This window comes from Pezoporus flaviventris, unplaced genomic scaffold, assembly GCF_033815535.1.
Source record: "Pezoporus flaviventris isolate CSIRO_AGI_PZ_B2104156 unplaced genomic scaffold, CSIRO_AGI_Pfla_v1 ptg000083l, whole genome shotgun sequence".
NCBI lineage: Eukaryota > Metazoa > Chordata > Aves > Psittaciformes > Psittacidae > Pezoporus > Pezoporus flaviventris.
Genome location: NW_026892631.1, coordinates 334,518 through 347,024, shown reverse-complemented (window position 1 = coordinate 347,024; position 12,507 = coordinate 334,518). Strand labels below are relative to the sequence as shown.

General features: G+C 36.3%; 1 protein-coding gene across 4 annotated transcripts in view; it reads left to right on the top strand.

Annotated features, from left to right (window-relative positions):
• The window catches only part of USH2A (usherin), a 372,149-nt gene that overhangs the window by 93,231 nt on the left and 266,411 nt on the right, over nucleotides 1-12,507 (top strand). For all 4 annotated transcript variants that reach the window (XR_009747198.1, XM_061475268.1, XM_061475270.1 and 1 more), the window contains exon 21: nucleotides 7,241-7,471. Coding sequence is in view for 3 of the 4 variants with exons in the window: in XM_061475268.1 (XP_061331252.1) it covers nucleotides 7,241-7,471 (231 nt within the window). In the remaining variant the exon portion in view is untranslated. The remainder of the gene's footprint in view (nucleotides 1-7,240; nucleotides 7,472-12,507) is intronic.

Sequence of the window (12,507 nt, the reverse complement as noted above, 5' to 3'; positions counted from 1 at the left end):
AATTTTTAAGTTTTGTTGATAACCATTAGGCTCATCTGAAGACTAGCTAGAAAAAAAAGATACTTTTTAAAATAAATCCTTTTTTTTGGCAACGTGTTTTTTTTATACAGCGTAAGACAGCAAATAAAAACAAAGGCAGAAACAAGGGCATGAAATCGTTACAAACAAAAATGCTGAGGAAGAAAGTAAGAGGTTTTGAGAAAGGATTTAAAAGACAAAGAGACTTCTGGAGTCAGCAGCAGAATGTAGGGATAAGACCTAAGGAAGCAGAACCATCAGAAATAGTCTGCTGATCTTTCAATGAAAAGTGTTTTGGACTATAACTTAAAATTGTTTAAAATAATCCAGAAGCAAACATAAAGAACTCCTATCTAACCTGGTCCAGTATAGGCATCCATACCAGGGATGTGCCATCTCACCAATATATACACTCACGATAGTTTTAAATGGTAATAAAAGAAGACAATAAAACCAGTAAGGAGAGAAGCAAACAAAATAAAATTATTAAGAATTGTTTTATAAAAAAGCTCAGTGAAAGCTGTCACAAATGCATATGAAACCAGGAAAAAAACAGGTTTGATCAATAATTTGAACAGGTATGCCTGATGTGTGACCAGTTCCAGGAATGGTAAAGAATGTTGGAAATCAGTGTCACATGGTAATGCAGTGTTGGGATGAAAGATCAAAGCAAGCATGTCAAGGTAATGGAAGAAGAGAATTAACCCATCTCTGTTACTCAAAGGGACTGGACAGAAAGAGATCCTCAATTTGGTATGTTCAGATACAAATACACAAATAGCTGGCTTTTTAAAGACTCAATTGTTTCATAATTTTTTCATCAGTGTTTTAAATGTTAAATTAAGAGGATGTGCTTTCCACAATTCTTGTGGTATTTTAAATACTCTTTTTGCACTGCAATATTGTGCACATACAATTGAAAACCTTGGCTGGCTGATGAGGAAAAGGTTAGATTTTAATACTTGGAAATCCAATTTGAGTTTGATTTTTTTTTGTGTGTCTTTGCTATCCCATGATCATCAAATGGAACTGCATGTATGTAACTGAAAGCAATTCTGGACAGTAAATATCTTTTTCACCTCAACACCTAGAGAACATTTTACTTTATTCCATTCTCCAGGTTCTGCTGAGTTCAAATTCCTGTATATTTTTGAGAATGGCATTCAGCCTGTCCTTCTAATAAGGTCCTAGGCTATTGGTTTTATTTTCCAAAGTGCTTTTTGCTCTGTGGTTTTATCTCATGTAGGATTCTGAGCTGGTACCTTGGATCTACAGAGCTATACCTGATGGTACCAGTGAAAGACCGAGCTTCTTAAAAGTGATATTTTTGTGACAATGTGTTTGTATTAAATTATGAATTACTTGCATTGTTTTTTGCAGCGCCTCTCAAGACAAAACATACATGTTTTCCAAATTTTTCAGTCAGGCAGAGAAATGTGTTCCCAGCAATTTCTGACATTGCAGCAGGATGGAATTAGCCACATGTGCGCTTAGATTAGTATAGTTACCTATACTACCTCTCTCAAATCAGATAGTCTAATGGTGCCTTAAAAAATCTATACAGCTCTGTTTCATTACTTACTGTGCGACTGAGCTGATTTCTTATAATTAAGTTCATTTTTGCCCATCTAATTTTTTTTTAAACTTAATTTAAAAACATTTTTTAAGACACATGAAAGTATGGCTTTGTGATTGCTGCCATGTACCCCAGCATGTTGTATTCCTGATCCTTTGGTTTTGATGGCAATTACAGAGTTCAGAAGCTAATTTGTAGAAGATACTCTTCCATCACCAGCTGCATCTGGCTTCTTGGCAGACTTCTCAAGCAGTTGTATTGGTGACTTTGGAGTTGCTTCTGGGTTTGCTGGGGTAATGATGTTGATGGGCTTTCTGGGCTGTCTTATACTCCTTGATATCATTTTCTTTTTCATTTCCCTTTTAATCTGAGTAATTTGTCCATTTTTTCCATTCACAAGTAAGGTCCAGTGCAAGCCTTTTCCAAAAGCCTCAATCCATTTGTCATGGCAATACAGAATTTGTTTGTCTGTCATAGAGCGCTTTTCTACAAAATGCTATGCCTCAATTTTAAAATCTCAGATACCCATTAAACAGGTAGGAAGTAATGTATATTTTCCTTTGTTACAGAAGAGGAATAAGAGGGCCATTTGCTGCTGGCCTGGAAACACAGATTGTTTTCCACGCATGTACATAAATCTCTTCATTGTGAATAAGACCCAAAGTGATTAAACAAGCACTCTTAATATGTTAATTTATAATTTTAATTACAACAATCTTGTATATATATAGTCATTAGTGAATACTAATATAAATATTTTTCTACCTTTTTATTCATAATGCATAAACCAATCATCCAGTTACTTCTCGGCAGTTGCCTGTTTCCGTTTCGTAATACAATCTTTGTTCTTAGTTATGAATGCATTTTGTTCATTCCTGTCTTGAATAATCCCTCATTAAGCTAGTCACTTTCTGCTCCATGCTAAAAGGAAAAATTATCATGCAAATGTGGCATGCCATATTATAAAGCACATTACCAAACACTTTTGTTGCTGTCCTTCAATTAGTTTCCCTTCTTTGAATTTAATTTCATTTGTTGTTAAACTACTGACTTGATGTATGGACTCATGAATTTGAGGCTGCTGCCAAGAATGTAGCAGGGAAAAAAAATCAAAGCTTCTTCAGAGAGCTGAGGCAAAGCTGAAATGAATTTGCTTCACCTTTGACAAGAACACTTGAGCAGCATTGGAATCCTCTGATGATTCAGCTTGGCTAATTATCCAATTATTTATTTCAAGAATAAAGACGCTGTTTTACAATTAGGAAAATGTAAAGTAATTTGAGAAATTTCATAATGACAGATGACTTAAGTAACTTGTGAGATAAATAGTATCTGCTTAAACTTGTCTTGCCAAGTGTTCAAGCTGTATTTAAACTGCTCTTTGAGTTTCAGGAAATTAATAGAGACTCGAAAGTTATTTGTTTCTTCTACCCCTACCAATCACATATTCTACTTCAGAAAATAGCTGTTTGTTCTTTTCTCTCTGTGTCAAATTTGCAAGGTTTTTAAGCTATGTTTAAGTTGCATTCCTCTTGATTAAAAGCTTTTGGTTCAAAGCAATACTTTTTAATTGCCTAATAATATAAGTCAGTTCTTCAGAAAGAATCGTGCATTTAGGAGTTCATTTGCAATATAACTGAAAAATTCATTGCATGGCAGTAAAACAATTTACTGTTAATTACAAGGAGAAGAATTTGCTGTACCATGCTCACAGATTGCCATGAATCATGCAGCACTCCTAGAGATTTATAACAGATGTGTAAGTGGGATGAATTAGCAGGGTTTAATAACAGAGACACAAATCATGCAGACTTCAAGGAGCTTTAATTGATATACTAGAATGTGACGGGCATGAATCACTCAGCCATTCAACAGCACTGTAACATATGGTCAGCTCAATATGCTGCATCTTAAATCGGGTGGTGAGTCGTTGGTTGTCCCATATGGTGGAAGCAATATATTTTTCATGATTTTTTAAAAATGCGTGTATTACATCTATTCCTAAAGAAATGTGATTGTAACACAGCCATGTTACTAAATTTTCTTTTGATATCCAGTATGGGTGGGTTTATTTCTTTCTTGGGGAAGAGTCTGAAATGGATTTCTTCTAGAAAGCCAAAATATTGTCAGAAAATTTTATTTCTTGACTCACTTACTGTTGAAATGACTGGTACTACTGTGAAATGCAGAGAAAGAAAAGATCATACCAGAAATGCTATGGCAACCTCATGGTCCTTTGGACTAGTAACTTGTAGGAAAAAAGAAAGGGATGGTACCAGTAGTGAGGCAAGATATTTACCTGCAAGGTAAACTCCAAGATGTAAAAAAGTTAAGTTTTGTTCTGGAATTTGCCACATTCTTCCGTTTTAATTTGTACGTATGCATTTTGAATTTGACTGAACAATAATGAACTGTATACTTTTTGTTACTGTTAGCTTCCTGAACTATTCAGAATGGCTAATTGAAGGCTTCTACGGAAGGCTGGACAAATACCTACCTACAGTATGCTGAGCAGTAGTTATTCAGATGTATGTAAGCCTGTTAAATTTAGCCACAGTGTAAACATGTTATTCCTGGGACAAGAATCTGGCAGAGTATGGGAAAGCTTTAGCAGTTGTATTAGTAAACCTGACAGACTTGAGAAAGGAGTATTGTATCCTTAGAACTGCACCTGCCAGAATTTAATGTCAACAATTAAAATTTATTTTGATCCTTACCTAGTGTTTATTACTGTTTGTATACACAACAGACCTTACTAATACAGAGATGCACTATTAGATGGAATTACCATCTGTTCAGAGTAAAATGCTGGCATCTGCCTTTGAGCCTAAAACTAAAATGATATTATTTCAAACAAAACAAAATTAACTGCTCTTTACTTACCAACTTCATTTTTGTGTACATGTGTGTGCATAAGCACATGGGAAAGGCTTATTTGTAATGACCTGTGTAGCAACATCTATATTTAGATATATGACTTCAGCATAAGTTGTATGGACCATCTGTCTTTATTGGTCTTTTTTGTGCCCTCTGCTACACAATGGTATGCAGCAATCATGGGCTTTTAAATACTGTTTTAGCTTTATAATATATTAAATACGTATTATATAGCAAGACATTAAAGCTACATAATTAAAATACACAAAATGTGACTTTGAATTCACTAAAATATAGTATGCTCATTGTTTTGACAGATGTGTCTTAACAGAACATGACTAAAAAAAATTAAAAAAATTAGTCGATTCATCATTCAGAAAGTAGCTACAGGTACCACAGTGACACCTTTAGGAAAATATATACTGTATTTTTTAGTCTTGAATATTTTTAATTTCAGCATTTAGTACCCTGCTGGGCTGGTACCACAGATTTATTTTCAATCCTGTCTGTTCCTGTGCAGAGTTTGGTTTTCAGTTTTGTTTTGTTTTCTGTCTTACCTGCGCAACCTATTATGTACAGTCTTCTGTTGTCTTGATGATCAAGAATTCTCAAGCATCAACGAGACTGTAGTTTAAATACTACTGTTACAGCAAGGATGTTACTTTCTGAAAGGGTAGGCTTCTGTTCCATATATCACAAAATAATAAATTGTGTCATGCCAGTGTTTAATGCGTATACACAGTGCATTAACAGTAACTGTAGTACATTTATTTGTGCTAGAGGAGACTTGAAAATGATTAAAAAATCAATATGTCCCTGTCATGGAAGCAAGTGTTACGATGCATTTAAGTAGTTAATTGCATAAGCCCCATAAAAGCTTCAGATTTGGATATCAGAGATGCAATAATTATGGTCCAAGTAACTGCCATTTATTAATACTAAACTTTAAAGGAAGATATAGTTATTGTCATGACTGTTAGTTACCTGTATGCCTTTCAGAACTAATAAATTTTAACATTTCTGTTTTACCAGCAGTAAGCTAAACTGGAGGGCTCAACCTCTTCTGTTTGCATTTAAAATGCCAGGTGTGCTTGTTCGCTCAAAGGTGAAGTTTTGATTGTTAAGCCATGTTTTCTAGTGCAATAATACTACAATTCATTAGTGCTATGCCCTACATGTGGAGGAAAGCTTGTGACCTCATGTGACATTGCTTCAATTTTGACACAGTAAATTTCTACCATACCGTGAGATACTGATTAGATTGTGAAGTCATAAATGATGCGTAAGCAGGAATTTAGAGTGCGTTTGTGCCATTGGCAGTTTCCCAGTCCTCCCACTCCCTGCTTTCTACAAGAAGAATATTTTACGAAGTTAGGAAGGGGCAAGAAAAGTGAAGAGAGGAGAAAAAAAAAAAAAAAAAAAAGCATTAACATGCTACAGACAAATAGTAAAAAATAAAACCATGCTAATAATATTGGAGATGCAAAAATGTTTAAAAGCGCATTATTAATTCATTCAAAAGGAACCCATTTCTCCTTTTCTAAGGAATTCGAGCTACATACAATGCTGTGCTGTGGAGTAATATGTCAGATTTTGAAGGCCTGTATTTTAATAGAGGTTTTATTATTGTAGAAAGGCATTTATTGCTCTTTGCTGTGTCATTATGGGAACAAGTAATTTCTACAAGTTGTCAATGTGTTTCACTTCCTGGGTACAAAGTTTCTGTTAAATCCTTTTTTATCAGGGGAAGAAGGGGAAATTAAAAAAAAAAGCAGGATAAGATGAATATAGATTCTATAGGTACTAGAATCTTCTTGTACTTCATCAGGCAATGTCTTCTCTTGTTTCACTGATTGTCCATTTTTTTCCCACCTGTATGGCCATCATGCCATTACCCAAACAAGTCATGCTGCTCTTCTGTGGTTTACTGCATGGTATTTTAAATAAACTTTTATTCAAAACTCAGCTATAGATTGACAAAGGTCAGCAGAATGTTTAAAAGAATGTCAAAGTGTTGGTTTTAATGGTGGGAGTTTCATTGTAATAACATAAAACTATCAACGCCAATACCTTCGTAGAAGCAACTTTGTATGGAGTCTTACTGTGCACCAGTGTTGGTGGAAAAAAGTTAGAGGTGACTGTTTTCTTGATCTGAATAATTATCTGAACATATGCTAATGCCTTGTGTGCACACCATGAGGAAAGCAACCTGGTGGGCATCCAGTATTGTGGACAGTTAGCTGTTCTGCTTCTGTTGATGAGGATGAGTTTAGTGATGGAAAACTTGCGCTGTCATGTACCGTACTGCTGAGATATAATAAGAGTTAATTAACTGTTAAGATTTGCCTTTGGTCTTTCATTCAGATCCACTGCTGAAAGTCGTACACATACATGCATACAGTGAAAATGACATGAGAGGCTAAGCAAGGAAGGAATATACTTTTGATGAAGTTGGTGACTCAGATTCTTAAGGGTTACGGAAAAAAAGGAATATTTTAGATATAGTACTAGAGACCTTTATCCAAAGCCTGAAGAAACAAATAAGGTATTTCTTGTGGAATTACAAGTAAATTCTTATTAAGAATGTTAGGGTGTTTGTTTTGTTTTCCCCCTGATTAAGCTTCAATGGATATCTGCCTTTATTCTTCAGATGATCAGCAACTGAAGCAGGATGGTTTGCAAAAAATATGTGACTAAATAATTTTCCAAGTATTCTGGACAATGATATCTAGATAATTGTGTTTTTCTTTTTTTTCTTTTTGTGCATAGCTCCAAGAAAACTAAGTGCCCCTCGTGTTGAAGGAATAAATAGCACAATGGTGAAGATAAACTGGAATGAACCTGAAGAACTTAATGGACCTTCTCCTGTCTACCAGGTGGAAAGGATGGATGCATCTTTAGCTACATGGAGTGCAGAAGTAATGAAAGGGATTCGTTTCCCAGGAAATGGATATTACAGATTTGCCAGTTCCACTCTCCCTGCTAATACTTATTTTACAGGTAAATGAGTTTAAATGACTTAAAAAATATAGCAGTTGTACTCTGTTTTACCATTCATCTTCTGTATAATTTTCATGGTAAAATCAGTAGTTTATAATTTATGAGCATGTGATTGTTGGTGATGTATGAGCTATTTTGATTCTCAAAAAGCCTGTGGAAAATGTTATTGGACATGTGGGATTTGTATTCCCTTGCCTTTGGACAGAGATGTACATGATGGTGAATGTTGCTGCATACTTGACTCTTAAATATGAGGTGGATTTTATTAATTCTTTTGGGATAACAACTTTTTGATTAATTTGCTGTGAATACTAAGGCATGTTTTCTTTGGTATCTTTTTGAGGATTCCTGAGGTTGTATACACCCAAAAAGCACTCTCTTCCATGTTCAGAACATTTTCATTGTGGTTCTGTTTGTTTTGTCAAGGAAAGGAAAAAGCCTGCCAATCTGACAGAAGTCTTTTGTTTCTGGGCCTTTGCATACTCTCTCCTCTCTCTTTTGATTAGTTAGTTAATTTTGAAGTAGGAGTTTTTCAGATCAAAGCAGAGTGATTATCCTGTTTTGTGATTCTCATCATTTGCCGAGGTCTTCATTTCTGGGATAAAACAAAGATATACACAGTATATTTTTTGGGAAAATGGACTTGGTTGCATGTTTGCGATGAAGACTTCTGTAAGTGAAATGTTGTATTGGTGTGCGTGAACTATGAGTGTTTAAAAGAAGAAATTGCGGATCAGAAGGTTGAAAGAAAAACAAAATCAAGGGGAAATCCTAAGCAAGTCTAGGCAACAGAGAGGGCAAGCATTAGATGGCATACTCATGGTGTGAAGGCCATGCCACAATGTAGTACAGCTTAACCTGGTTCTAAGCTTTGCTTGTTAAGACAGATAAGGGCTGCAAAAAACACACAGCATTGTAGACATGCAGAAGAACACTGAAGATTTGAAATGCACTCAGCTCACATCTCTTGTTTTCAGACTCACCACAGATAATTCTGGCCAGAATATGTGATCACACATATCTTGATATTTGTAAATATGTGTGCAAATTCAGGTTTTGTTTAAAAAACAAACAAAGAAATCACCTTCTTCCCAAAGATCATTCAGTGAATCTGATTTAAAAAAAAACAAAGTAGATCACTTCCATTTTTTTTCTCCCTAGGTGCTTACTTAAATTATTGTCAAATAGTAACAAGTGATAATGTGTTAGCTAAATATTGGCACTGGTTGACTTTAAAAAACCTGTCTCTGTGTAGGAATCTATAGGAGCAGCTACTGGGCTCCTTTCCTCATCCAAAGTGCTTGATGATTTTCCTGACATCAGAGTTTGCACCCTGTGCATGCAGCTGTGTACATTTTTGACACAAAAGTGTGCCATCTTGTATATGTCAGTGTCGTGGTTTAAACCCAGTCAGGCAATTCGTTCGATCACTTCCCCCACTTTCTTGCCCTCCCCCTGCTCCCGGAGGGACAGAGAGGAGAATCGAAAAGAATGCAACTCCCACAGGTTGGGATAAGAACAGTTTAGTAACTAAGGTATAACACAAATCACTACTGCTACCACCAATGATAATAATGATAAAGGAAATAACAAGGGAAGAGAATACAACACCTCAGCACCAGCCGACCAATAACTCGCCCCCCTCAGCCTGACCAAGCACCGACCGATACCTCCTCCAACCCTGCAGTCTCCCAGCCCTTCTGGCTAACTCCCAGTTACATCCTGGGCATGACGTGCTGTGGTATGGAATACCTCTTTGGTCAGTTTGGGTCAGGTGTCCTGTCTCTGCTTCCTCCTGGCTTCCCCTCCCCCCTGGCAGAGCATGAGGCTCACAAAGTCCTTGGCCAAACCAAAACATCATTGTTATCAGCTCTGTTCCCAGGCTGAAAGTCAAAACACAGCACTGCATCAGCTACCAAGAAGGGGAAAAATGACTGCTACTGCTGAACCCAGGACAGTCAGTCAGCAGACAGATACTTCTTAGTGTGCCTGGGATCTCCCACTGCTAATACAGAAAAAGATAGATCAGTTTATTCACTGCTAATAAATGCAGTTGTCCTCACTACCTTTCTGGCTGGTCTTACACTCTGAGGTGCAGGTAATAGGGGCAGATGTATTATCTGGAAAATATTCCAAATTCATATTTTTCTATTAAAATAAAAAGTAAGTTAGGCAATAAATACTGGCTACACTAAGCAACATCCTTCTGTCTGTAACAAAACCTCTAGCTGCACAGGAATATGTGCTCTAAGTACACAGTAGATGAGAGGAAGTCAGGTAATGAACAGGATTGTTTCTGCCAGAACAGTCCACATGCAACTTCTCAGCTTTTCAAACTGTGAAGTGTTTTAGGCATCTGTAATGTCATTTCCCAAAAAAGTCAGACTTGATTTTTTGTACTTATTTACATCTCTTGAAGTTTTTAGATACAACAGCATTCATTATATCTATCAAAATACCACCAGGCAAAGGAACTGTTAGTGTTCTTGTTTTAGCTAAGGAACTCATCCATTTCCCATTACTCTCTGAAGGCTGGGATATGCAGGTGTTTATCTTCATATCTTCCTCATGAGACAGAAAAGTGCTATCATTCTGATTTAGTAGGAAGCAGAAGTTCTGATTCTAGTTAACAAAGATTTTATACTTAAAAGACCCTCTAGAAATGCCTAGAAGATTTTACATTTATTTATTTCTTGTGGGTTTGCTTTATCAGTTCAGCTTGTGTGGTGTGGCTGTTGGTCTGGAATCAGAATGCTGCAGTAACACTGTTCTGTTTGTCCTTTTGGTTCTCTAGTGATCAAGAGAAGTACTGTCTATTTTATAGAGGGTATAGACAGGCAGTCTTGCAGTTCAAAGAACTGTAAATAGCCAAGTGTCTGAATAGCTTTAAAATTCAATTTATAATTATTATTTCTTTAATGACTGAGTCTAATGGCTAGGTCCAGAAAAGCCTAAGGAAGAAGGTAATGGGTGTGATGTCATATAATCTGGCTTTCACCACTACTAAATGGGTGAGAACAGCTTGCTGTGCAGGAAAGTTAGGGTTTTCATGTACTTTCTAGCAGAGGTTTACCAAGGCTTACAAATGAGATCCTTCAAGATCACTGAATAAAATCCATGGAAAATGGCATGCTGAACTGGTGATGTGTGTGTGAGAATATTAACAAGCCGACGTATATATTTATGAAAATAGAGTTTTTCCTCAATTCCTTTTTGCTCCTTGGTCGAGGGTTAGGACTTGATGTGCCTGAATGGTTGAAACAAAAATTGATGTATGAATTCTGACCTGTGTAAACGAGCTCTGCTTAGGCTGAAGTTTGGTTCTAATTTGAGGCACTACCTTATATTCAGGATTCATAACTTGTAAATACCTCCTAAGGGTTAGGCAGCTTTAGCTTTTTGTTTTACAGAGTAGGGGATCACATTTGTCTCTGAAAACATAACTCCATGAGAATGCCGGTGTTTTCACCGGCTATATTTGTGGATACTATGCCTTCAGATAGAAACAGTGCCACTGTTTATCCTTTGTAGAAAATCTTGCCAAAAAAGCTGTGGAATAGTTTTACTTGCTTCCTAGAGTAAGTATACTGGATCAATCTCCTGAGGACAGATAAAGGGAAGTTTCATTTTTAAGTTTTACTAGCAAATACATGCTCAGTTCTTTCAAAAGGGAGCTTCTGGGCACAAAGAGCAACTAGTTGAAAACTGAACCCTGAATGTCTCTGGGATATGATGACATCTAAGCTAGGAGGTTCAGGTCAGCAATTCAGTTGTCTAACGTGATCATGAGTTACACAAATTGCTTTTTGAAACTTTCTTCTGATTGATCCATTGCCAGACAGAAAGTCTGTGGCAGAGCTGATGGTATAGGGCCTATTATAAAGAATGCAGTCTTTATAACTGCAATCAGTTGGACCCATGAATGAAGAAGAAAGCTCCTTAATGCAACTCTATGAAGATCTAGTTGGGCTCCATGAACACAGGCTCAGTGTATCTGTAGGGGTATGTAAAAACTGCTCACTTTGCAGAAAGTGAGCTATAATGTTTCAATGGCTACAAAAGAAAGAAACTGCAGAGTAACAAAATATTTGTGTGGAAGGTTATGTGCCTTTTGACCTCTCAAAATAAAACTACTTTTCAAATATAACATTGAACAAAAATTGACAATTCTGTGGCATTGTAGTAGGTTTTGTAAATGTTAGTTCTGTAAAGTGGAGCAAAACAAATCCTCCACGCATGCTTTATGTATTGTTTAAAATGCAGTTTGAGCTTGATGTCCCATCTGAGAAGGGAGGCCTTTACTTAGTGATAAAATAATAATTTTTTTCAGGTGGATGAAAGATTCTTTGTGACATTTTCAAGTTGGTTGAATTAGCTATTACTATTTTGACATGACTCTTCTTGGATGCTACTTGTTTGAAAGAAAATTATTCACGTAATATTGATCAAAATGCAGCGCACTCTGGAGCAACTTGTGTGTTTGGCCTTGCTTTGAATCCAAGTTTTCTGAAATAAGATACTACACTGAAATATAAGTGAGTCTTGCCTGGAATATGTAATCTTTGCCAGCCTCTACATTATGTGAATTCAGCTATATAATAATTAGGCAATAACTGTATGAGGTAAGATGATCATATATTCAGCTTTACAAGTGTTTTTACAATGACATTTTAGAGTCATCTTAAAAATGTGTACTTTAAAAAAAAAACAACTATCTGTGCTAGTGTTTTTACTGCCAATTTCTGACTCAGATACACACATATTTCTCAGAGTGGAGAATCTTTCCCGTAATGCTGTTTCTTAATGAGTTTGCCGTGGAACACTGCACAGGCGTCGTCTACATCTGTTTTGAGCAGAAGTGCTGTGGTCATTCTGTGTTGGATCTTCCCATAGATCTTCATCATAGTGAACTCTCTTTGCAGTAATGTAAGACAAATTCTACTCCGTATGAGCAAACATTTAGTTGATAGAAGGCACAAATATTTTCATTAGCCTATGGAACCAAATTAGCAGGCCTTTCCCAGGCATCCCAACAA